Source organism: Melopsittacus undulatus, chromosome 1 (assembly GCF_012275295.1).
Source record: "Melopsittacus undulatus isolate bMelUnd1 chromosome 1, bMelUnd1.mat.Z, whole genome shotgun sequence".
NCBI lineage: Eukaryota > Metazoa > Chordata > Aves > Psittaciformes > Psittaculidae > Melopsittacus > Melopsittacus undulatus.
Window position 1 is genome coordinate 100,056,558 of NC_047527.1, and position 27,834 is coordinate 100,084,391.

General features: G+C 39.9%; 1 protein-coding gene across 1 annotated transcript in view; it reads left to right on the plus strand.

The window, feature by feature from the left end:
• OBSCN (obscurin, cytoskeletal calmodulin and titin-interacting RhoGEF) overlaps positions 1–27,834 on the plus strand; it is a 174,172-nt gene that overhangs the window by 116,373 nt on the left and 29,965 nt on the right. The window contains 13 exon segments of the mRNA XM_034060452.1: positions 655–855; positions 1,205–1,287; positions 2,010–2,183; positions 3,569–3,728; positions 4,951–5,067; positions 6,330–6,494; positions 7,781–7,939; positions 9,181–9,358; positions 11,279–11,392; positions 12,065–12,232; positions 13,147–13,249; positions 13,836–13,965; positions 15,031–15,136. Coding sequence (XP_033916343.1) covers positions 655–855; positions 1,205–1,287; positions 2,010–2,183; positions 3,569–3,728; positions 4,951–5,067; positions 6,330–6,494; positions 7,781–7,939; positions 9,181–9,358; positions 11,279–11,392; positions 12,065–12,232; positions 13,147–13,249; positions 13,836–13,965; positions 15,031–15,136 — 1,858 coding nt within the window.

Consider the following 27,834-nt stretch of genomic DNA (forward strand, 5'->3'; position numbering starts at 1 on the left):
ATGACCAGTCTCCTATGGCTTAAGGATTTCCATCACCTTTAGGGAGGTACTTCACTTCAGTAGCTATATTTAGTAAATATTGGGTCTGTGATATAGAGCACAGAGAATCAAATTCTGATGCTCACCGTGCAGTCTTGAGCAAGTTGTTCAAGGCAACATATCCCTTATTTGGCATCTTTTGCTTTCATGGCTGAGCCTAAGACGATCAGAGCCTGATTTTCTGTGGCCTTGGATAGTTGGTCAGAAGAATTTTGTTAAGAATTTCTTCTTGAAAAACTGAGAATTTTGTGAAAATTAAAAATTTTGGAGGATGTCATTTCAAACATTTCCTTAAAAAAAACGTAAAAAAAATTAAGACTTCGGAAATGTTAACTGATTTTGTCATTTTCAGGACCACTGTTTTGCCTTGGGAGAAAGGCAATACTGTTTTATGGTATAAATCCAAAACACCTCAGAGAGAGAGACAGAGACTTGAAAACATGGTCTGAGCCTTCTAGAGACTTAGTCTTCCACTTGCAAAAAGTGAACAGTGATTCTGTTTGCCATACAAGGGCTGTAGAATAAAACATTAAGCACCAATAAGCACTTATATTCTGCTGGTGTTACTGTATTCTATTTTCAGAGCACAAAATAACTGTCTTTTTGTGCTTGCAGATCTTTGATGTCTACATGGTCACAGCTGACTATTCGCCTGCCACACCTGACAAGGAGGCCATCACTTTGAAGGAAGGTCAATATGTAGAAGTCCTCGATTCAGCTCATCCTCTGAAATGGCTGGTCAGGACCAAACCCACAAAATCTAGCCCCTCTCGACAGGGTTGGGTATCTCCAGCTTACCTGGACAAGAAGTTAAAGGTAACTGATCATGCTGTGTTTAATTTTTGTGTAAAATTGTTGTTTTCCTGATGCAATTTAAAGCCATCCCTTTTGCCAGGAGGGATATATGAAGACGACATATGAAGAGGTGTTGGAAGGGTTTGTAACATACTAGTCTCTTCCATGTTTTGACTAGACAGTATTTCCGTATGTTTGCAGCAGTGCCTGGGTTTGAAAGACCTAATCATCCTCCAGCAAAAAATAAATTTCTCTCTGGCTTAGGAATTCTTGAAAGGGACAGTGAATGCAGAAGGGTTATTCCTCGATGTGCATTCATAAAAGCACTGTTAACTTCTAAGTATAAAGTTTCTTTTTTCTTGTATTTTAGTTGTCACCAGAGTGGGGAGCAACAGAAGCTCCTGAGTTCCCTGGAGAATTTGTTTCTGAAGATGAATATAAAAGGAAGCTAAGGTGAGCTCATGTCATTTGGTATTTGCGCCTTTGAGTTTTCCCACCTACTGAACTAACACAAATGTTGGCATCTAGGTCCCTCCCATCAGAGTCACTGCTTTTGTTCTTCTGAGCCCTGCCACCTCCCCTTTTCCAGAATCAAGCAAACCCTTGATTCTCTCAGACTTGTAATTTGTGGTCTTTTATTGCATTTTGCCATTGATTTCATCAAAGGAATATTCCAGACAATCTAAACCAGACTGGCTGACTTGAAAGGAAGCATTTACATTATGCAATTCTGAAGCTCTCTGATTTCACCACATCCTGAATTACAGTACTTTGGCATGCCTTACGTCTGAAAATGGTATATAAAGAGGGTGTGAAAACATTCAACCCGATGTTACTCCCTTGCAGTGCAACACTCTATTTCAGTGTGCTCTCATGGAGATACTTGCTTCTTGTTTGCATAAAGTGACATCAAAGTTGCTACCATCTACTTTATATAGATCCTCTTGCTGCTTACTCTCTCTTTTATCTGCCCTAATAGTAGCAATCTATAAGGTAGAGGGAGCAGGGTGTCTAAGTTCTTCTTATGGTCAGAGGATATCTAGTCAACACACTACAGGGAGTCTGTTTCTCTGATCATGTATCTCTACTTTGGAACCTCAAAGTCTGTCAGCATGTCAAGGATAATGATGACGATTTTTCTGTGTTTTCTTTTTGCCTATTTGTTTTCCCTTCAGTGTTCTTATTCAAGAGCTGTTGATCTCAGAAGAAGATTACATTCAAGATCTACAGTTCCTCCTGACTCATCACCTTAAGTACACGGAGACCTGTTCCAATGTCCCAGGAGCCGTTGCTAGTCAGAAATCCACCATCTTCAGAAATATTGATGACATTGCTCGCTTCCATTCCAGGTGGGCATTCCCATGTGCCTTTATTTGAGACCAAAGAGTGTCCCACATATGTGGTGTCAGAGCCACAATAAATATTACTATGAAGGATGTGGAGCACTTGTAGTGATGAGGTGCAAGGGACTTGACAGTCCTTTTGGGATGATAGGTGATGGGATGGTGTGGCTTACATCAGAGCACAGGATTGGCACTCCTAAAATATACTACAGTGCTTTAAGGTTTCATATGTCCAGGTTATTTCTTACCCTTTTAAGTGAATTAATTTTAAAAGCAATGAATTATTTTTAAAAGTCATCATGGTCTTATAGCCACTTTAGTGGCATCTTCATAGAGATACACATTCATCCAAAACTGATGCCAGCTTCCATGCATTCAAAACACATCCAGCTGTAGCAGGCTGCCCAGGCACAGTGCCATGGCACAACACCTCTGCCTACTCCGAGAAAGGTTTAATGCAGATCTGCTATTCACAAAATGACTTGCCAACATCCAGGCTGAAATACTTTTATTTGCTGGAAAGAGGAGGTGATGTACAATGTCCTATGTGCCTTTGGCTTTTGCTGAGGGGCTTCCTTTTGCATCTTGACATCCTTGCTCTCATAGGAGATAATTGTTCTCATGGGAAGTCCCTGCCAACAGCATGAGAATCACTTTTGGTTTACCTTGGGGAAGGGTCAATAATATGCATGCACAAAGCTCAACAACCACTGAGTGGTGCAGCGTCTTCCCCAATCACTGTGTGTTCTGATCAGTTTTGATAGCACTGTAAGCAAGAGCAACCAATAAGGAGTTTGAGCATGTTGCAACAAAAAGTATATGGTTACTCTGGGAGAAACGTTATGGGGAGGATGCTTTTGTGAGACCCTGGCACTTTTCCTGCCTGGGCCATGAGAATGGATTTCCCTTCTCTTTCCTCTCTCTCTCTTCTTTCCCCATCCTTTTGTTTTCCCCCCAAAGCAACTTCAACTGTGAGTGGTGTTGCATGTTATCAGCTGACAGTGCTGAAAATCTTTGTGCATGTGAATCTGTTTCAACATCCATTGTTAAACAGAGTGGGGATATCTGTCTTCACTCACGTGGATGGCTCATTGCTCCTTAAACTGAGGCTTAAGGATCTAGGGAGGACTTAATTCACCACTTGAACTGAGCCCTAGAAAGTTATTCTTGCCTTCCTTGCAGGGCATTTCGTACCTTCAAGCTAAGAGGAACAGCATCATGATGGATGAGGGGGCATTGAGGAGTTTAATTCTAATGTGGCACATCTCTCATGTTCCCCAGTCACATCCTTTAATCTGTGTTAACCTTATTTAAGTCTGTCTGCTGGGGCTGTGTTCTAGTCTCATTCCATCCTCTTCTCCTTAGATGTCCTTTTTCCTTTGTCTCCACAGTGTCTTTCTCCGAGGCTTGCAGAAATGCGACACTGATGATGATGTGGCCATGTGCTTTATCAAGAGTGAAGCAGAATTTAATAAGTACATTCAGTACCTGGTGGGGAGGGTACAGGCTGAGTCAATTGTTGTCAGCAAAGCTGTCCAGGATTTCTACAAGGTAAACGATAGCCAAAGTACCTGCAGAACATGCATCCTATAATCCATTTCAACAAGAAACGTAGCTATTAATCACAAATGTGATTCTGAAAAGGATTTTTTTTTTGTGGAAAATCTTTCCTAAATATAATAATTTCATGTTCACTGTCTAGCTTTTCCTGGTGGGTACAATCAATATGGGAACATGTTTATGTATGCTTATGTATTTATGGATATTATAAGAAGTATACAGGTATGAATGTGGCTGTGATTATGTAATTGTAATTAAAGGATATTTTAAGGACATGAACATTACAAAACCAAGCAAAATCACATAAATCAGAAGGATACATAGGCAAATCCTGTTTCTCTGCTCCAAGATTGGAGCTCAATAGTGAAAACACACACGCAATAATTCAGATCCAAGTATACATGCATGCTTGTGGATCTCCTGAGCAGCAAGCATTGCCCTTCTGTTCATCCAATACCCATGTCCAGATCCTCAGGGCTTTTAGCTTCTCCATGTGCCTCCTGCTCAGCACCTGGTCCAGCTTTATGCTTGCTAGAAAACATATACATGCATTCACATTCCCCCCACATTCACAGATCCTTCAAATTATCAGCACAAGGTCCTAGCCTCCCTAATGCCCATGCCTGGACCCTGGGTCCTGTACTTGCATCTAGTCCAGTTTGAAGCTTGCTGGTGAATTTCACACATTTACACCCACACCAGATCAGTGGGAAAGGATAAACATCCAGCTAAGTGCCTGACATCCCAGCACATGGACCCTGTTACCTGTGTTTCCCGTTCCAGGTTCTGGTGCCAAGACCCTCATCTCTCCAGTCGCTGGCACTGCAAACACACAGACCACCCTCTACCAAGGTCTGGCACCAGTTTCTGGCACTAAATTCTCTCACTTCTGCCCTCCCACCTGCTGAAAACACTGATCTTTCACATCACACCATCTAGTTCTGCAAGCTTTGGATCACATATCTGCAGTACCAATCCTGCACTGTAAAAGCAGAAAAATTCAGAGTTTCAGCCTTCTTGCAGTGTAAAATGATAACTAGCTGAGAAAAGATGCGGGAAGGCTAGAGGTATCCAAAATATGTGGTAGTAAGGTCTGGTAGAGCTATCCAACTTTGGCTTTTAGGTATAGCATAATATGAGCATTTTCCAGGGAATAATCTTTTCCACTGCTCTTTATTACAACCTTTCCTCATTCTTCTACGTATCTTTTCAGAGATACACAGATGAAATTTTAACCAATGAAGATCCTTCACAGCCACTTATCCCACCACTGCAGCACTACCTGGAAAAACCCATAACCAGAATTCAGCAGTATCAGACTATAATCAAGGTGAAGACCTTTTGTTACATGTGTATATCTGATAGGTTTATGTTCTGGTTTGTGCACCTTGTGTAGAAAAAGACTTCATTTTTATTTCATATTTCTTAGCTTTCTTCTGATGCAACTACAACTGAAAGCTGCTTGAGTAAGAATGACAGTAATCACTGCCAGTGATAGTGCTCTCTAAATAGTGTTTCAAATGTGAAACCAGAGAGAGGTTCATGGTCTCCTACTCCATAAAGTTTAGCAAGCTTTATCAGAGTAATCTCTAAATATATGCATATACATATATAAAAATATATGCCTGTTTACATCTGTATATGAATACATGTATGCCTATATCCATAACAAGTATGAATTTGCTTCACACACAGTAATAGGTATGTTATAAAAATAATCAGTTTCCAATGTGTAAGATATTGACTTGCCACTTTATTTCCTTTTGGTTTATACTGATATTATAGTAAGATGAAATTTTTGTTTTGTGAAAAGTTTTGCTTCATTCTATCATCCTGAAATGTTTAATCTTTCAAGCTTTCATCTTTCCTATTATCTCAGGTTCTAACCCAGGCCACAAACAAACATTTAAAAGTAGCCTTTAAAATAGTATTTTTCATGGGAAACAGAGCTAGGATATCCAGGAAGAAGACAGTCATTCCAATGTATTTCTGTATTCTAGTGTTACCTGAGTGAGACATTTGAATAGTTCAAAGTACATTAACTTTCTAATTTTGAGCACATGCCTGCACACAAACACCAACGTTTTTAAGGGTCTCTTGGAAGTGAGAGCAAGCATGGGCACTTTCCATGACTTTATAGTTAAAAGAGGCGAACAGGTACAAATGTGAGAAGAACGAGATAACTACCATGTTGTATTTTTTCCAACCCTTTATTAATCTAGTATTGACTTTTCATTTAGCACAGCCAACTGCCACATTGTTTGCCTCCTGGTATCATCAGGGTAAGCACCAGAGAAATGCAATGAGCACATTTAGGATTGTTTTGGAGGTTTTTTGGTTGTCACTGGAACATATCTGGTAGTTACTTCAACTTTGACTAACATCAGCTGATATAAGAAAAAGCCAGACTGGTTAGTCATTAAGGCTGCAAAATGGGTAGGAAAGAGGAGACTGCAGTAGCTAAGCAGCACATGGTGAAAGAATGGGATAAAAGTTGCTCAAATGAAAGATCTGGAACAGATATGGAGAAACTCAATGAAATTGATTCTTTTTTTTCTGACTGCCTGGTAACATTTTCATATTCATCTACAGGAATTAATCCGAAACAAAGCAAGAAACAGCCAAAACTGCACTTTGTTGGAGCAGGCTTATGCCATTGTGTCTGCACTCACCCGAAGAGCAGAAAACAACCTCCATGTCTCACTCATTGAGAATTATCCAGGCACCCTGGAAAGCCTTGGTGAACCCATCCGACAGGTAACTGGAATTTCTCAGCTGGTGTTAGTGCTATGCAAGCCCTCACTAGTTTCTAAGTAGCCTTAGGTCTTACAAAAAACTCCTTTAGAAATCATATCTGAAAGACAGTACTAGCTTATTGCCTTTCTTACTGTACAAAGAGATGGGTATCCTGGCTTGGTTAAGGTTTGAAGCACAAGAGCATAGATAATTACAGAGCATTTCGCACACAATGTAGTTACTTGCCTTTCCAACCCACTCATCAAACAGGAGCAGATTTGTTCTGAGCCTCCATATGACTTTACAGCATTTTATATTTTCCTTCTCCTCTCTTATTATTGGCAAGCTAGGTGGGCAACTTCCTGAAATCAGTGGGTTTTTCCTGTTTATTCCTCAGCTGTTACTTACTGAGTCTATATGGTTTCAAATTTGCACAATTCTTTTGCAGAACCTGGTTTGCTGGGCTAGTTAGTACAAGGCAGCAGAGCTTATGTCGCATGTGTTCCATGTGAAAACATCACATGAACTTATGGATGTTCTCCCAAGCTGTTCATATCTTTAAGAGACCTGCATGCTCCTCCAGGTCTTTGTCCTGAAACAGATGTATGGTTTAGGAGAACAGAGGAAAGAACACCCTGCTATCAGGACATTAGTCCTGTTTCATTGTAGACTTACTGTGTCATGCTGGACAAATCATTTACTCTGCCTGTTTGTATCCCATGTCTCCCACTGGAATCACAGTGTATTGCTGAGTGGAGTTGTGAGGCTAAATTACAGTAATTCTTCGGTGGGCATTCATCTGTCCACATTTAGACATCCAAAACAGAGTCCAATCCCACCCCAAGACTGCTTACTTCTGCCTAATGATGTCAAGGGGAAACCCATGTCACTAACTGAGCTATATATGTCTAATGGTGTGTAGCATGAATGTCCTGCTCTAGTGAAGGAAAACAAGTTAGCATACAAAGTGTCCACCTAACACACAAAAGACAATTTTCATTACCATTTCCATTTCCAAGACTGTGCCTACCCGACAGGAGCCCTGTGTTTTTCTGGCAACAAATAATGCCATTCAAAAGGACAACATAATGACAAGCACCATGTGCACCTCTATTGGTGCTGTCAGTCTAATGCATCACCTTCAGTATTAGAAGCAATCTGCTGTGCTGCAATAAAACAGAGACACATAAGGTGACAATATAACAGTAAACGTTTGCTATCTGTTCACTGAAGAATGATGGTGAGACATCACTGTGGTAATTACTCCAGACTTATTGCTATGTATGCTTCCCTCTTTTTCCTATCAGGGCCACTTCATTGTATGGGAAGGAGCTCCAGGAGCTAGAATGGCCTGGAAAGGCCACAAAAGACATGTCTTCCTCTTCAAAAACTACATTGTGATCTGCAAACCAAAACGGGACACAAGGACAGACACCTACAGTTACATCTTCAAGAACATCATGAAGGTCTGAACATTTTATCCTCACCTAGAACATTTAGAACTTCATGCTTATATCCAGTTTGGACATTTTACTATTCTTTTGAGCTATTCCTTTGTTTCCAAAAGTATTTGAAGCACAAGTAAAATCTACATCTATCCCAAAATCTCTCTTCTAAACCTGTCAGAAACATGTCAGAAACTATCAAAAGCATGGGTGGAGTTTTGCAGTGCAATGAGATTATACGTACAAGTGTTTATTCATCTCTGATACCTCATTCAGCTAATTGCATAAGTATGAAATATTGATGTGAGTTTTTCTGTCTATAGTATTTGCTAGCATTTGTAGATCTTTGGTCTTGGCAGACTGTAATGTTGGTAATAAACTGTAGGAAATGATGTTTTAGTAATAAACTAATTCCTAGTGGTTCTCTCTGTGGGTTACGTCTTTTCCTGACACTAATTACTGTTTAGACAAGAAAAAATGAGAGGATTTGACCAGCTCACCTTCGAACATTCAAGGCTCAGATTAAAAATGCAGGAAATGGAAGGAAGAGTTTTCCCAAGGCAGTAGTTGCTTAACACCATTAAAAAACAACCAACCAAAATAACCCACCAAGCAGTTCCTGACTCAGCCCAGTCAGGACCTTCTGAAACTCTTTATCTCTGTCCTCTTTGGCATTCATAGGCAGAGTTCATTTTCCCCCCAAAAAATAAATACTGATTACTTGTCCAGGGAGTTCCTGCTCTGTGATGCCTTGTCATGTATTCCCTAATTGTGCAGATCCTTGGCCCAACAACACTGCATTGCAGGGACAGTGTGCTCCACCCTTGGGATACCTTTTATTTCTGGATGTTATTTTCCTGAAATCTGAGAATTACTCCCAGGGAAATGTCTGTTTGGCAACCAGACAGTCAAGTAAACCGGTGAAAGGATTGCCAAACGACCCTCATTGCTGTTCAGCCAAAGCCACATTGTGTCGCTCATGCATTCTGAGAAATCTCTAAAAACAGTGTAAACTACCCTCCCATTTTGCTGTTGACAGAACTCATGTCCACTGAAGAAGATACACGCTGACAGCAGGAGACTTGCTAGTGTTTAATAGCTGTTTCTATTTCAAACCTTGTTTGAAGATGGTTCTGGTTCACAAAAGCTAGGTCCAGATCTGAACTGCCTTAAACTCTGGGATTTCAGCTGTGGGAAAGGTTCTGGCTGAAAATCCTAGGAATGTGAAATGTGTGTTGATTAGTTGTCCTTCTGTCATGCAGCTGAACAACATAGATGTGAATGACCTTGTGGAAGGTGATGATCGGGCATTTGAGATCTGGCATGAACGGGAAGATTTGGTCCGCAAGTACCTTCTTCAGGCACGTACAGTGAATATCAAGAACTCCTGGGTAAAGGAGATCTGTGGCATACAGCAGCGGATCAGTGAGCCTCTCTGGAGTGAGTATGCCCTGAGATAGCCCAACCCTTCTTGTAGTTTCTTGGCTAGTCTCCCTGATTCAGGAAGGAATTTAGCAAAGGAGGAAGAGAAATATTTAGGACCATCTGCCACCTCTTAAACTGAACTTGGGTTGGAGGTAAATAACTCACATGACTTGACAGCAAGCAGTAAGCTTAACTGGAATGGTTATAGCAGTGTTAGGTCTTCCCTCAGATCTGAGAAAAACATCTTTATCAGAATTTGACAATGGTAGGGACTTCCCATTTATTATCAAGGGAACCAAGAGAATGTATCACTGAACTGATTATGTTCATGTGGCAGAGGTCCTACAGGATCAGTATAAATTATTAAACAATAGCAAAGCAAATGAGTAGCTCTCTAATTACTCTTTCATTTCCATAACAAGTGTGGAAAACACAAGCTGATGAACTGGCTATCCCTGGCTATTTCAGCTGATGTGGGTTGCTTTTGATGGAGGATTAATCAGAGACTAATGGAGTTGCTCTGTTCCCTGTCTTCATATTTGTACATTTCTGTCAATGAGCAGAGGACGATGTTTTCCAGCAAAATGGCCCAGAAAATGTGTGTCACTGGGAAAGACAAACATGTTACTGAAGCTTCTAAAACAAATTTCAGAATTGTCACTAGAAATGGCATTTAGGGGCTGCAGTGATAGGACAAGGTGTAACGGTTCAAACTTAAACAAGGGAGTTTAGATTAGATACAAGGAAGAAGTTCTTTACTGTGAGGGTGGTGAGGCACTGATACAGGCTGCCCAAGGAAGTTGTGAATGCTTCATCCCTGGTGGTGTTCAAGGCTGGGCTGGACAGAGCCTTGGGTGACATGGTTCAGTGCAAGGTTTCCCTGTCCATGGCAGAGGGGTTGGAATTTGATGATCTTAAGGTCCTTTTTAACCCTAACTGTTCTATGATTATATGATTCAATGTGTTTGATCTGGTAGGGATTTCAGATAGATAGATGACCACAGAACTTGGTGGTAAAGACCCTGGCCCACTGCATAAAGAGCATTAGACTCCAGTGGGAAAAGTAGTCTCCAGACCTGACTAGAGTTGTACTTATGCTGGTATAAAGGCCCCTATGACTTTGTTGGGTACCAAATCCTCCACTTGTCTTCTGGCTTATGTTGCTGCATCTGGGCGCACGTGTTTGCTTTGGATTTCTATCATGTCATTCTGGTGCTTTGTCTACACTGTCGTTAGAGATTCCATCAACAAAATTTATCTGCAGGCATATTACATCTTTATTGTCCAGGCATAAGCTACAAATGGTGTCCTTCAGAGCATAAGGAAGTTTAGCACCCTAAAATGCCAGAACAGAATTGGGTTTAGTGTAAATGCACTGAAGACAAGCCTGGACATTTTATTTTTGCGTTTTTAGTGAGGTGTTCTAATGAGGAAGAAAATTTTGCATCGTTTCATATGGTAGTAATAAGTTAAAGTCCCTTAACAATTCGGGAAGGAACTTAGCAAAGGAAGAAAGATTTTATTTTATGGAGACCGACAGGATACTAGTTTGGATATCAAGGATACATTTTAATTGGGGAATTATTTTAGCTGTGACTGCTCTGTGGTGTGTAAATAATGGATGTGCTTATTAAAATCATGGCCTAAAATACTTCCAGATCAGCAACAAATCTCTCTTTTTTTCCTTTTTTTTAATGGCCTAACTTTATAGCCAACAACAGGCATTTGGTGGACTGAACTTAGTTTCAGATAAGCAAGGACAGCATGTAACTCATTATTAGCTGCTTGCTATTAGCTGCTAATATTTTCTGTTCAGCTTTCCATTGTGAACCTCACAGCTCTGCAAAAATTAAACGTATTCTTCTACTTTGCAGTCGCCATCTCATGGACAGATCTCCCTTCTTCTAGACTAACACGTTTATTCTGATGTTTCAGTACCTCCAGACTTTGAGGAAGAACTAGCAGACTGCACAGCTGAGCTGGGGGAGACAGTCAAGCTGGCCTGCAAAGTTACAGGAGCTCCCAAGCCATCTGTCAGCTGGTACAAAGGTATGAGCAGCATGTTTTGAGATGCATCCTTCAAATTTACATTGCTTTCTACTAATTGGTTAGTGGCTAACCTAAAAGTTGGCCACCTAGAGATACCCAAGTCAAGTCTTAAAGCTAGCTACTAAGCAACCCAAGTAATGTAGATCTTCCTACAAGCTAATATACCCTTCATTTTCAGGTTTGCCAATTAACTTCTAGTAAGCCACATCTTGTGGCAATTAGACAACTTCTAGTAAATGAACAACTTCTTTTAACTAGCTCAGATGTTTCCATGTCATAGCACAGGTAGCTGTGCAGACAAATATTACTGTATTGCAGAGGAACCAGCTTTGCTAGAAGTTCACACCTTGTAAAGATGTGTTCTGCATGTTTACAGTCACTTTGGAAGTGCTCTTTGGCTAGCAAATCAGAGCTATAACTAGATGGCAGATACTTTGAGGGAATTTCACTTTTAAATGAGGACTGATGAGGCCCCTCAACAATGCTTTGCCCAGAGGATGTTTTGTAGAGACCTGGAGGAAGATGAAGAGCTCATTCCTTAACTACCAACATCCGTGGCAATAAAGCAAGCTCTATGCTTTTGGACCTTTCAAGTTGAAAAGCTGGATGGAATTTCCAAAGACAAAGCATAATCAATACTAAAGTGATTAAAAAAAATCCTTTGTCTTTAAGATGGAAAGCCTGTGGAGGTGGATCCCCATCACATTATTATAGAAGATCCTGACGGCTCCTGCACCTTGATCTTGGACAACCTAACAGGCGTTGACTCAGGACAGTACATGTGCTTTGCTTCCAGTCCTGCTGGAAATGCCAGTACTTTAGGGAAGATCCTTGTTCAAGGTAAAGTTCGGCATAGATGCATTATTTTAAAGGGGTCTGCTATAAAATGCCTCAAACATAAATAATAAGAAGTTCCGACAGCATGTGCTTGCAGCCCAGAAAGCAAACGGTATTCTGGGTCAAAATCTGCATCAAAAGAAGCATGACCAGCAGGTCAAAGGAGGTGATCCTGCCCCTCTACTCTGCTCGCGTGAGACCTCACTTGGAGTATTGTGTGCAGTTCTGGTGTCCTCAACATAAAAAGGACATGGAACTGTTAGAACAAGTCCAGAGGAGGGCCATGAGGATGATCAGGGGACTGGAGCACCTCCTGTATGAAGACAGGCTGAGAAAGTTGGGGCTGTTTAGCCTGGAGAAGAGAAGGCTGCGTGGAGACCTCAGCAGCCTTCCAGTATCTGAAGGGGGCCTACAGGGATGCTGGGGAGGGACTATTCATTAGGGACTGTAGTGATAGTACAAGGGGTAATGGGTTAAAACTTAAGCAGGGGAAGTTTAGATTGGATATAAGGAAGAAATTCTTTACTGTAAGGGTGGTGAGGCACTGGAATGGGTTGCCCAGGGAGGTTGTGAATGCTCCATCCCTGGCAGTGTTCAAGACCAGGTTGGATGAAGCCTTGGGTGATATGGTTTAGTGTGAGGTGTCTCTGTCCATGGCAGGGGGATTGGAACTAGATGATCTTAAGGTCCTTTCCAACCTTAACTGTTCTGTTATTCTATGATTCTATATAACATATACTGAAAAATACTTAAAAATAAACGTTTGATGTACAGGTGCCATCAATTATTCTTATGTAAAAAATTTTGGTCTTTAGTGTCTTGTGTGCAGACATCATGAGAATTACCTGATCAGAGACACATCCTTCATTTCTGGTCGTTATCTTCAGCTACTAGCTACATTTATCTTTGCTTTGCAGTGCCACCACGGTTTGTGAACAAGGTTAGAAATGCTTATTTGATTGAGGGTGAAGATGTTCAGTTTACCTGTACTATCGAAGGAGCACCTAGGCCTCAAATCAGGTCAGTTCTTCAAGTCACACTGGAACAAATCCCATTTTCCCATCCTGCATGGTTAGGAGAGTCTTCTACCCTTTCTTTCAAGGTTTTGACCCTTTTTGCTCTGTGTCTTCCACTTTAATCCCAAACCAATGCTATCTTTTCCCAATCCAAACATTCTTGAGATTCTTAACAATTTATTCTAGTAAACATCTGAAAAGAAGTACCTACAGATAATCCCTGACATGAGACTCTATGAGATCTAAAACACTGATGACATTTTATCATTTCTTCATCCTCCCTGCTTTACACCTGGATTGATTTTATCAGCAATTAGTCTAGGGTATTCAGACAAAAAGCTCAGCATATCTTCTCATGATTTGAAGCCCGTTTTCCTGCATTGACTTACAAGAAAAATCTCATAAACCTGTGCAGTTTAGTATCCATGTGCGATCTACCCACCTGCAGACCTATCTTCCAGGATCCAGAAGTCTGTCTAATGATTAAGTCTTGAGTTGTTTGCCCACTGGTCTGATAGGCAGATTACTGAGGGTACTTCTTGACACTGCATATTGTTTCCTGGCTTACACTCAGTGTTTTTGACATGCAGGTGGTACAAAGATGGTGTGTTGTTGAAGGACACAAATAAATACCAGTCTTTCAGTGAACCACGGAGTGGAATGGTAGTCCTGGTGGTCAAGAACCCTTCCAATGAAGACATGGGACACTATGAATGTGAGGTAAGTATGGAAAGATTTAAAGATCTGCTGTCTGACATGACATGGGTAGAATTAATTTTACTGGGAGAGTTTTGTTGCATGAGATTAGTGCCTGAGTAATTGCTGCTTCCTGTCATATAGAAGTCAAAAGTCAAGTTCTCCTGAATCAGATCCGGATTGTGAACATCCAAAAGCTTCATAATATTCTGATCTGAGAGTCTGGTGTTTCAAATTGTAATTGAGTGAGCTTGTTCTATAGTTTAAATTCACATTCAGATCTCTAGAGGTACCTCTTACAAAGTCTGAGACCATTTTGGTGTGATCTGTTTTTTCTGGACTGTCTTTAAATTAGGACAGATTCATGCTGCTAAAAAAAACAAACTGAAATTCCTGTTTGTTTAGCAAGCATCCAAGAAATTCTAATAAATGTAACATATTTTATAAAAATTAGCCATAGTCTATGCATTCATTGTAATAAAACAGGGGTCAGCAGCGTTCCTTGTTCAGGAAATTAGCATGGGTCGCTGTCCATGGTAAACGGCTCAGCTTGCAGCAATTCACAGTTATTCCACAGAAATGTTTAGGATGTTTGATACCCTTTAAAACCTTCTGCTAGAATTTTAGCAAAACCAGGTTATCTTGCATGTGCCATTGGATAAGGTTCCATGGTCCAGAATGATCCCATTCCCTTGGCTGAGTAAGACTCGGTAGATTAAAAGAAGATAAATAAAAAATTCCTCTTTAATAACCATATAAATGGCATCCAGCAGGAATCTGTACCTGTTGGTAGAGACAGAGATTCCTAAGGACCATGTTACAGGCCACAGAGCAAACTGCAAATAACTGTAAGGTAGCTAATGTGCTGTAACTTCTCCTTGTGAATCGTTTCTGGTAAAGCCTTATATTGAGCTCCACTGAGCAGCAGTGCATTCATTCAGACTCTAGCTTAAGTTTGGGGTCACATCTTCATCCATTTCTGCTGTCATGTAATTGTAATGAATTTATAATGTAGAATAGGAAGTTTGTATTATACAAAACCCACCCAAACATCCTGCATTTCATTTGGTACTGCATGATTCTCTTTAGCTGGTGAACAGATTAGGGTCTGCAAAAAGTGGGGCAGAACTTTACCATCACAGTGCTGCAGCCCTGACACAGGAGAGGAGAGGAGACCAAGCCATTACTATAGAAGGTATGAACCTTGACCAGCTCTGTAAGTATGTCAGTGAATTACTCTAAAACCACCTCATTGAGGATCAAATATATTTGCCATTTTATCCATGTTAATTGTTGGTGTCTATGTATCTGTATGTCTATCAAGATGTGCATGGGTATACTGCAGCTCAGCTCTATACCCATCACCATCTGTTGATTTCCAAACCTGGCAAATCAGCTTCATCATATAATGCTCATAAATGCATTATATGAAAAAGGAGGAGCAAATGTAGGGTATGTCACACCACCACTAGTGCAAATAAAATGTTTTTATTCCTGTTTGAACACTTGAAAATTGGTGTCAGCCTCGCAGAACATGAGTTATGTACTGCTGAGACAAAACAGGGGCTAGTAAATGAAGCTGCAGGCATATTGTGATCATTTCTGAAATACTACTGAAGACCATCTGGAATGACTGAGAAAGCAGAACTGACAGAAGTATGTCCAGAGCAATATTAGTTCATCCACTGAACTAGAACTGTTCAGTCCTGTTCAAGTACTACACACCACATAGTTATAGTCTATTCCTTTTTTCTCTGCAAGTTTCACCTGAATTGATAGGGTGATAGGAACATCCATCCAACAACACATCTCTTTCTTCACACCTTTAGGATGTGACTGTCTAAAGTTACCTTCTTATCAAAGGGATTTCCACAAGCAGTTTTAGGCATGCTTTCTATAAACCCATCAAAACCAAATTCAAATCAGTGGCTACATCTGCATAAGGAACATTTGTTGGCATAGGAAATTGGTTCTTCGTACATCTTGGAAATGTCCTTGTCTGGCTGAGGGTGAGCCAGTCAGCACTGTCTCTCTCGAAAAGTTCCAGCAGCAGTTAAGGAGATAATACAGACAAAGGACTATCTTATAACAGACAACAGATAGCTTACCATTTTGCAGGGTAAGAGAGAGGCCTAGGATAGGCACAGACTATTCCATGCCAAAAAAACTTTGTGCCAGATGTGGTTAGTGAAGACATGGCCAAAAAAGCCAGGGATCTGAAAACAGCCGTAGAACCTTCTTTCCCATCTTCAGTGTTTTTACATTGTCTTGTGATAACAACAGGCTTTCAGGTGTGCTTTTGACAGTGGATAAGTGTTATTACCAACATTCACTAAAAGCCATCAAATATAAAGGCACTCTGACTGAAGTCTGGAAAAATATTCAGGGGAAATTGTGATCCACTCATATTTTAATTCATCATTTTCTGTGGGCCTTTTCTCCTGGCCCTGTCTGAGACATTAATGTTATATTATTGCACCAAGAGTATTCAGACATAATAGGTTATCAAATTAGTATCCTGTTCTATGTACTCTCTTGTCATCCTCTTATACTTGCTTCCCTTTTAGTCCTTTCCCAGAGTACCATATAATCATTCAGAAACATTACAGGGAGAATGGTATTAGTATAGCAACACTATAACTGTTTCAGCAGAATAAACCTTGAAGTACTTAAATACTTTGCCCTTGCTATGCCATAAATAGACAAAAAATATGCGGCATTCAGGATGCAGAGGAATGCAAATCACTGTTAGGGTGGCATATCTTGATGAAGTTCTCTTGTACTGAGGTGGAAGATGTTATAAAATCAACAAGGACTTTAAAACAGTGTTAGGAGCATTGTTCAGCTCTTGGGGTTGCAAATGTGTATATGTTCAGCCCCAAATTGTTCCTCTACTATCATAAATAAAAAAAAATGGTGAGCTTGGTTGAAGAAATATAATTGGAGTTTGCTGGAAGTTTCAAAAATGTTATAAAATATTTTTTGTTCCATGATGTGCAGTTGCTTGAGTTTGATAATAGGGAAGGAAATAGAGTTACCTCCAGGGAGGAACAGAGGGAAAGCTGTTTCAAGTCAATGGAGCAGAGAGCACGCTTATCCATGGAGCAAGATGATTGTTCTGAGCAGAAGCACATCAGGGATGCATTCAGCATAATGCACTTGACCAAGGAGGGAATTCATTTCTTTCTTGAAAATCAGTAACCAACCTTGATCTACCTATGGAAAAATCAGGATCCTCTGACAAAGAGCTGGAGGACAGATGGATCTCATGAAGGCTTTCTCTTTCCATCCTTTCAATCCTTTCCATTTGGGCAAATGGGATTATTTGTAACTTCACCAAGAGGACATTATTGCTGTGTGGTGTTATTACAACAGAAAATCGATACTGTGTCTCTTTCCTAGCTCAACAACCTGGTGTGTCCAAGTTTTACCTGGTTTACAACTGGCTCTCTATTGTCAGTCTTCTGAGGCACCCAAGGGACTCTATTTGCAACTGTTTTAGTTTTTATCATCCTGCTTTTCTGTATTCTTTATTATGCTGAATCAAACCTACTGTCACAATCTGGGGATACCATTAGTACAGTGGTTTTCAAGCCCTGACCTGCAGTCAGTGGTGGTCCACAGTCCAGCACCATGGGTCTCAAAACCAACCTGCTTGTCATTAGGTTTAAATGGTTGGACTTGATGATCTTAAAGGTCTTTTCCAACCTAGCTGATTCTATGAAATTCACACTATGGAATTTGCAGATCCACTGGAAGGACCAAATCCAAAAAGGATGGAAATCGCTGGACTAAGGGGTCTCCTTGTGAGCAGCCACAGCTTGAGCTGCCAATCTGAAATGCTAAGATCTGCCTGCAGCTATACTGTCACTTGCCTGAAGTCAATGGAGAGTTGCTTTAAAAATCCCTTTTTAAGGATATTGGAAATATTTTAGATATTAAAAAAATGTAACTGAAAGAAGATCCTCTTCTTTGACTTGAAGTTGTCTAACTGCTTTGCTCCTCGCTGCTTAACACACACATGGCAGATCTGAGCTGATGTGCTCTGGCATCCCTTTTTAACATGTTACTGTTGTCGTTCGTTCATCCCAGGCTCACTAACTTGCTAATATTTTTAAGAAAAAATGAAGCCGAGTGTTTTTGGAAAGTGTTGCATTTTCATTTGTTGGGCAGATCCAGGACACAGCATCAGTACAGCAAGAAGTCAGCTCCACAATGGGAGATAAGCAAAACTGTAAAGAAAAACAGCGCATGCAGTTGCAGAACAGGAATCTCTTCATAGTTTTTCCTTAAATCTCATTCAGAGCTTTGGGCAACTTTAGTTGCCTTGTTCGGTGATATCCACCTTTCAGGGAAAAGCTAAGCATTACAGGGCTCTCAAATATTTTGAGGCTTTCAAATGGAAGAGTCTTTAAAACACAGAGGAACATTACATCTCTGTTCTTGAAGATCCCTGGCTAGGCTGATAATTAGGATATTTATCTTGGCTTTTTTTTTTCTGTTGTCATCATCAGCTAGTCTTATTTTTGTGCTGACCGCTTGGTTTTCAGTGCAAATATAAGAGAGCACAATCTGCCTTTAAAACCATCTCAGTGGCTGCAGCAGTGGAGCCTTTTATTTAGAGAGAGTGCAAACCACTTTTATTTCATTCACACAATTTAGCAAACTGCATTCTGGCCATGACTTGCTCATTTTAAGATCAGCTTTAGCAGTTCACATCAGATTTGTGCATCCCCTGTTGCAGATTAACCTCCAGCGCTCAGCAGAAGACAGGTGAAAGCAGATCAATGTTCCCATGGCTTATGCCAGCAGCATGTACTGTGCAGGAAAAATAGGTTCATGCTTCTCCGAGTGGAGAAAGCAGACTTAAATTTTGTAATTAAGGCCATAAATCACCCTTCATCCATTCAGGGTTACAAGAACTGTCCTACCCTAAATGTTTAATCACTTGTAAGTGAATGATTTCATGTATTAACCAAAAAGGAGTCAGGTCCTACAGAAGCACTGGCTGATCCTAATGCTTATAGCTTTTAACCTGCTTATCAGGGGCTCCTGCTTTGCAAAGCTGTTTTCCTAAAATGCTACCAAACAAGTTGAAATGATAAATCCAGTGTTAAAACAGATGCAGAATATTTTCCTTTTGGAACAACAAAAACAAAACAAACAAAAAAAAGAAACCCAAATTCTCTCATCCTACTTTCATGTGGTTCTATCCTTCATATAGGATTGTTTAAATCCTCCCTCACACTTTGGATAGCACATATAAAAAGTATCTGTCATGCACTAAATTACAAGTCATCAGGACCCATTCACTATATGCCATTTACAGCTTTCTCATCCCATGCCAGCTGAACTTTTGTATACTGAATCCCTTTGACATGTGCTACACATAGAAATATTTTGATCCATGTCATCTGGGAGGACTTCAGAACATTGAGTAAACATTAAAGATGGTTGGGAGATTTAATTCAAAACATATTTCATTAAATACATATTTCACGTTCATCTAAATACAGTTACTGTTAATATAATTGTACACACCGCCTATGTTTATGGGTATAATCAAATTCATTCCTATTTACATCAGAACTGATACTCTTGCTGCTTATGGATGAATCCCATGATATTATTTGATGATATTTTCTAAAAATTTCTCTACATTAAGAGTTTAAAAATTCAATAAAAATTTCTAACCTGGGTGCATTAAATTGTTCAAGCACTCAGTTCATCTTCCATCATTGTATAATTATTATTGTGTCATTTTAAATGGTTTTGAATTATTTAAAAAATATTAAGAATAGGTAAACACTTGTAATAAACATGCCCTTGACTTTGCCAGTAAGCTATAAACTCTAATTTCAAAAGAGATTTTGTTTAAAACCTCCTAATTCTACAGTAATTCCTTTGACTCTATTAGAGATTATTCAAGATTTTTACATACATAAATGAGACAAGGCCCTGCAAAGAAACATAGAGCTCCACATCATATAACATCTATATTTGCACAAAATTAGTTTTCATTATGGTGGGATTTGTTGTTATGCCTAGCAGCAGAAGAGAGCCCTTGGAAGTTAAGTGGAAAGAAAATTAGGTTAAATTATTCCATCTAATATTGCAAATGTATTTTTAGTTTTCAGTCAGTGTAGTTTTGGTGCACTACTGAAAACATGAACACTAATCATGAGTTATTTAACAAATAAATACAGATCCTACAAGTTCCCTGGGCAAGAACTATTTGTGATTTTATAGATACATTTTTAAGTAGCGGTTCACTTTCAATCGTACCAGCAGGAAATTATCAAAGCTTGTTTATTATAGAAAGATAGGCTGGAAGATTGCAAACCGAATGCTCGACAAATTACTTTGAGATTAAATTCAGGGGTATTTTTAAACTTCACCAGTTTATTAAATAAAAAGTGGGGCTTGCTGTTGTTTTTTCTAGATCTCAGATAGGTTCAGCAGTTTAGCGTGTGTTTAAAGCAGTCTGGTTTAAGCAGTGTCTCAATTTTATTTCAGCAGATAGGATGGGAACCTGTCAAAAATATCTATTAGCTCTTCAAATTGTATCTTTATTATTGTTTTAATGTTAATTTTAAGAACTATTTGAAAAAATCATCAATTTATTACTTTTCTTATGATCTTGATATTCATCCACAGCTTCTAGTTTGCTATTGGACAAGGATCAGTAAAAATTGCAAATTATAGCAAAAAAGAGATGGAGTAGACACAGATGTAATACAGGGCTTTCCTGGGTTTTCTAGTTGTTGGGGTTTTTTTATACTGCTTTTCTGTACTGATGATAATGATTTTAGTTTTCATAGTTATCAGCTTGGATTTTGCATCTAGTCCACAAAAACTGTTTTTGTTTGGGGAAACTCAAACAGGAAACTGTTCTGTGTTTGGGGAAACTTTTTCTCCTAAGTGGAACCACAGTTTAAAGAATTTCAGCTCTCCAGGATTATCCAAGTTAATGCATTTCCAGGTTTCTCACACCATCACTACATTATTATAGAAAAAAATTAAATTAAAAGCCAAATTGTTTTCTAGCTTTGACCTGTGAAACAAAAATGTCAGAATCTCATGGTACAATAAACAGATTTAGCAATATTGTTCTCCACAAAATACTTGTTCTCAAAGCTAAAACCATTCACTGCTCAGAAAGCAGTTTTCATTCTTGGTCAGAAACACTAAGACAATGCTGGAAGTAACCACAGAAAGCACGGATGGGATGGTACAGTTGGGGTTTTTCTCACTCCAGTTTATTTTTATTAACTGAGCAAAGTTAATTTAATCATTTCAGCTTTTGCCTTTCTTTAACCCCATGCTGTTCATACTGTTTTCTTTGTAGTCACTGAACAAGAGACTAAAGTGCCCAAGAAAACCATCATCATGTAAGTGCTAATTTTTTTTTTTGTAACATTTGTGTTTTGCCTTGCTGCCTATGCATGATCCAATAACAAGCTTGTGTTTATTGGCCATGCAAGTGTGTTCATTCCCATCCCACCAGATCTCATGGTATTCTGTGCTATGCAAAGTGACCACCTGAAAAAGATCTTGCTATCCCTTTTAAAACACAGCAGCACTGGTGTTAGACACAGCCTGGGTCAGGTTTTTTGTGATAGTACATGTGGAAAAATTACACAGAATACTGATAAGACTTGCACAAGACTTCAAGAAGTAGAGTCTGACTCTCAATGATGAAAAGAAACTAGCTTTGTGAAGTGGCTACTTGAGAAACTGTACAAATTTAACAAGTATATCATAACTTACAGCAATTTCTTCTGGCTTTCTATTTTTAATTCTTGAGGAAAGCTTTTTATGATGAATCAGAAGGTAGATATATATTATTATCTCCTTCTGTGTCTGTATTTCTAATATGAAATTTTGCCCTGATAATGACTTATTCGTGCATACTTTGAGCCTGGTTTGTATTGGGTGGGTGCCTATAACATAGAAAGATTAATTTCAGCAGAGAGCAGTACTTTCTCAGCCATATGTAGACCAACAGCTCATCAGCCATTAAAATCTTAATGTATCTTCTTAAGTATCCTAGACAAATACGTAACAGAATTGTTTCATGTGCTGGAAAGGGGACATTGTCCTTCTGTGGTAGACCTTCAGAGCACCTCCAACCTATTCAAATCATTACCAAATAGTAGTGGGTGACTATACAACAGATATTTTGGGGCAATGCACTCCCTCAAGAGTTGTACTGTTGCCAAAATCGGTCCCTGACTTGGACACGATGCTAAAATTAACTTCTTTTGGATGGTGAGGAGGATGTGTAAAATGACAACTATAATGCGGTTTCTTAAGAGTTGCTTAACTTTTATCTCATTTTCTATTATGACTATTTCTTATGATCCATACACTTAACCCATTTGGAGCCAGTGGCTTATAAGAAGATGTGTCTCCCTCTCCTGAGCAGACAGGAGAGGCAGGAAGGTGTTCTGCCTTTGCCCCTCTCCTTTCCACTTCATTTCAGTTAACACCTCCAGGAATGAGACTTTTTTACCTTGCAAAGACCAGAAGATAAAGGTGTTTCTGTACTGTCTGTACTGTCTCAAGGATCAGGATTCACATACCAATGGGGTAGCTAAACAGAAAAATATTTTTTGATGCAACATTCAGAAACATCCCGAGAAAGTCAAGGAATAGCTCAGAGTCAAACCATGTCTACAGCTTAGTAAATCTCATCTATCTACATCCCTGTGCCTGTAAATCACCTGGAGAGATACTTCTAATTTACATTTCTCCTGTCAGCTTTGTGATTTCAAATCACAAGCAGCAACTTTACAGTTGATGAAATAATATTAAAATAATACAAAATATCATCAATTAAGCTGATTTTAAAATTTCTGACACATAAGTACCATAGACTATTTCTTGGACAGCTCAAGAAGTAATTCCTAAATTAAAGGCTGCAGTCCTAAAGGAGATGATTGTTATATTTATGAATGGGATCTCAGAACACAAATTCCCCTCCTTTTGCTAGTGGATGTGGTCACGAACTTATTAGAGTGGACCTCAGCTGGAATTAGCATAGTGATAAGGTGAAGTTTGGGAATAACTCTCTAAGGGCACATCCCAGTTCTTCTTAATATGTAGTGAGCTGAGAAACAGAAGCAGCTTTGAAACCACTAGCAGAAAATAATGGATAATTTAGAGATGGGATTTAACAGTCTCTACGTACGCAAATCCCAGACCCCAAAAGGCACTGTGATTTTGCAGTGTAGAGCAGTCAAGTGCAAGCATACATGGGTTCATTCTTGTCTTTATCTAAAATGGTTTAACTTTGTGTAATTCAGAAAGACACCATGGGCATAATGAAGGCTCTGCATATACATTAAAGCTGTACAGAAAAACTATAGAAAACTTGGGGGTAAGAATAAAGCAGTGGAAATGAGCAGTAGCAGAGAGGGTGTTCTGGGCAAAATCTGATTGTAGATGCGCCAGTCCTGAACTTCATTGCATCCTCAAATGGAGAGAGTAATGATAGAAAGAAATCTGATCTCCACAGGAGGAGACAATAATAGTGTCCAAAAATAAGATCAATAGATGAGAAAGGCTACAATATGTCGAAGAGGATTAGTCTTCCATGATGGCTAGACAAATGCAATAGGAGAAACAGGCTTTCCTTGCACAAGGACTCCTTCCACCTTCTCTGTATCTCAGTGCAAAAGGCAGAGCAGAGGTAGCTGATGACTTTCATCCGTGTGTGCTGCGATAAGGGGCCGGTGAGGAGAAAGAGAAATGGAAAAGCTGTTTTCTTGATTCTTAATCCAAGACTGGATCTTTGTCTTTACACTTCAGCTAATCCTATTGCTTGAAGGTAGTGACGGAAACAAAATCAGCTTGTTAGTTTCACTGAACCTTCTACGTACACTGTAGAGCATTGGCTTCCTTATGCTTGCAAAAAAACACTGTCGTTACCTTCAAGCTTTTTCATGTAAGAAATGCCACTGAAAAATCTTCAGGAAAAACTGCATGTTAAACATATCATTTAAGAGCACTAAAATCTAAGTTGAGGTGTTCTTGTCCCCACATTTTAAAGCTATTTAATGCAACTTCATCTGTAGCACATTTAAAGTCAAAGTTTGTCCTGCCATGGAAGCAGAAGATTGTTTTGACACAAGATGTGTATACACGAATGCGGAGAAGCCCCAGCTGCTTTAAATATGTCAAAACATTTAAAGTGAGCTCAGCAGAAATATACTTAGAAATTATAATTGTGCATCCCAGGTTGGTTTGGTATTCCTATGTCATTTAGCGGTAATAGGATCAGGCTGTGTCTGCAATAATGATATTATGAAGACGAAAAATAAGTGTATTTGGGTATAGATGACTTGTTTTCAGGAATGCCCTTTAAATATAACTGTTCTTCATGTGAAAATGCAGATCTCTAGTCTCAAAGGTCTTTGATAAACAAATTAAAGATACATTATGTTAATTAGAAAAACAAGCTGCTGACCCTACTGTAATAAAGGCCATTTTGCCATTGAGTTTGATGAAATGAGGTTTTCAGCCAATACTAGGGAAAAGGTTAAATTCTTTGAGTGCTTAAAATCTTTGGGTGAAACTGCTATGTGGGTACAAAGTACTGTAGTGGGTGGTCAGCAGAAGTCACATGAAATATAGTAATACCCAGAAGAACATCTCTTAGATGTACATAATCATTGCGTGTTCATGCACTAAAGGAGGTTAACGGAGCTATGGTCCCTCTGGGGGTAAGGGCACTGATGTTTTCCCTGGATCAAAAAGTAAGTGGAGACGGGCATGTGGGTGTGTGTGTTGCGTGTGTATCCCTTCCAAAATGACATGCTTCACCAAAAGCTATAGTGCTCACAAAACTAACCCCACTGTAGTGCCTTGACCAACAATAGCATGTGCTGATGGAGTGTGGCTCCTCAAAAAGTCTCATCTTCCTGCCAACTCCATTCCAACCCTTTCTGTCATCAGAGAGGAAACGATAACCACTGTGGTGAAGAGCCCAAGACAAAGGGGAAGGGTTTCTCCTGCACGTTCTTCTTCAGGTCATTCACCTTCCCGCTCCCCAAGAGCAGAGCCAGCTCCAGAGCCAGTCTATGTTTCAAAGATCAGGCAGCCTGTCCACAGATATGAGCAGGAGGCAACACCGAAGTCTGCTGTCCCTGTGCTTTTTGTCACAGAACCAGAGGACAGGCAAGGAGCAGCAGGAAGAGATTTCACTGAAGAAACCAAGGTAGAAGAGAAAAAGCCCAAATGGGTTGAAGTGGAAGAAATAATTGAATTCAAGGTGAAAAAATCACCAAAACCTGCAAGGAAAAGAGGTTCTTCCCCAGTAAAACAAGAAAAAGATGAATCAGGGGTGTTAACATTCACTTTTCCTAGCTCAAGGCCTAAGCGTTCCCCAGAAGATGATCCAAACACAAACAATTCCAACAATAAATTGGTGGAACAGTCAAAATCTTTGCCTAGTGACAGCCTCTCTGAAGCTGATATCCAGCCCCTGGTATACGCAGCTGAAGAGGAAGAACCTCAGGTCAGCAACGAGGACAGAAGCTTCCCTTGTGGATCTGAACAACTAGGGAATAATTCACTTATAGACTATGGAACAGAAGGAAAGAGCTTCCCACAGGAAGCAAGTGCTCACTGCGGGTCAGACACCACTTCCCCACTGCTTGCCTGTGGGGGTGAGCCTTTGGTCTTCAGATTTGAGACAGCTGCTGCAGACCAGCACGAATTTCTGTTCTCACTAGCGAGTCCAGAGGTTAAAGAAGAGGCAGATGAATTAGACATATCTTGGCCTGTTGAAGAGGAGGTACCCGCAGTAATACAAGATGTCCTTCCAGAAGAGGATAATGTCATTATAGTAGATGAACCAGAGGAGCTACAGGCAGATGACATTAGCACCCGGGACCGCAAAATCTTAACCCACAATGGAAAATTATTAACTTTGGAGGATCTTGAAGATTACGTTCCTGAAGAAGGTGAGACCTTCAGGTGTGATGACAAGAACCGTACAGCAGAGAAACCCTGCGAGATCTCCGTGCTCCAGACAGAGATTAATAAGCCAACAATTGGGAAGCCAGTGCTGCTGAATCTAGGGAGACCTGTGGTGTCCAAGCCCAGGCAAAGGTTTTTCAGCCAGTTGGAGGAACACATTCCTGGGGGCATGTTCATGTCAGCATCTAGAGTAACCGGTGTGCAGTCTGTAGGCCCCTCAAACATCTCTTTCCATGTGAGTGATACCTGCATGTCAGTGACACCTGGAGTGCATGCAGCAACAGCAGCAGCTTCTCCTGGTCCCACCTTCACAGTGAAACCGTCTTTCTGCACTGAAGTCCAGCTCTCAGCAGACAACGGACAGTCAAGCTTTAAAACTGAAGTTTCCACAAGAACCCTCAGCTATGGGACTGTTGGCGAGCCTGTTACCTTGCACATCAGCACAGAAGACCTCTCCCAAAGCTGAGCAGATGCAAACATAATGTTCAACACAAAGAAAGCAGTGTTTTAGAAAAAAGTACTGATCAAAATTGTTGTAGGTGAGGGGAATTGGTGGCAAAGATTACAAGGTAACATGTACAAGGAAATACCTTTGAGGAAAATATATTTAAGTACATCATGTTGAGCTTTTCTAGTCTTAAAGGGAACATGTCTGTCAGAACAGTTTGTAATTTTAAAAGTTTTGATCAAGGTGAACATATATCATTCCATAGTGGAGCAGTGATGGTAGGTTTAGGAAAAGCCTGATTCTCCTGCCTATAACAGAAATATAAATGAATAAGCATGTTTTTGTCCATGAACTAAGAAATGGTTTCAAGTGCCAATTTGTACATTATTTTGTCAAGAAGGTGAAAGTATCTAAGCTTTTCAGCATCCTTCAGCAGCCCAGGATAGGAGGACTGTTTCCAGCTAAAGCAATCTCCTGTCACTGTGTGTGCCCAAAGGACATGAAGCTTCACACTGTCTTGACTCTGCTATACACTTTTGACACCAATTAGCTCTAACAAATTTCATACATAAACCTTTCAACGTGCGTAGTCTGGTTACATTATTTTAAACTTCTGCCACAGAATGAAAAATAGAGAAAATACTGCATTTACTCAGGATGCAAAGGGCTGCTCATACCTTTTGGTTGGATTCCTAATTTGACTAAAGTCAGTGGTGAAAGATCCACTGACTGAGGAAGCAAGGATTTCGTTGTTCTCTTCTACTTCAAGTAAAAACAAAAGTCTGTCTTGTTTAAATGACTGCTATTTTCAAGTCCACTTCCCAGTTGTCTAAAGATGCAGGTTTCATTATTCTGCATTCTAGTGAAGTGGATTTATAAGCCATAGATATTAAAATACTGATTTACTTAATGTGCAGCAAAAGGTTAAAGTGCTGCACAAAACTACTTCTGCATCTGTAATCAAATGCTAACATAAAACCACAGATGTAGTCTTTGTCAAAAACTATTGCCAGAAGAATATTTGGTCTTCTGTACATGCCCGTGGTGAAATATTGCTGTTAACAGATTGAGGGATAAGGCTAAGAGGAATTCACCACTGAGCTACAGCAAAGCAGCAGGAGCACAAAGACAGTTTAAACAAAAAAGATAAAAAAGAAAAGAATTCTTTACTATAAATACATCTGCTCAAAATGTATTTGGTTGCTCGGAGGCAATGCCAGTTGCAATTGCATCGTATTACTGTAACCATGTAGGCTGACTTGTCTTGCAGAGGTGCTTCCTTCTGTTGAGTTTCTCTGGAGCTTTTCAGTGGGATCACTGGTTGAGGAGAAGTCTCAGATGCACTGAGCATGGCCCATTCCTGTTGGCTTCATCAAAAATGGATGTTGCACATTCAAGTTGCTCAGCCCTGGAAAGAAATGAACTTGTAGGCCCAAATATTGCTCCCAGTTGAAGTCAGC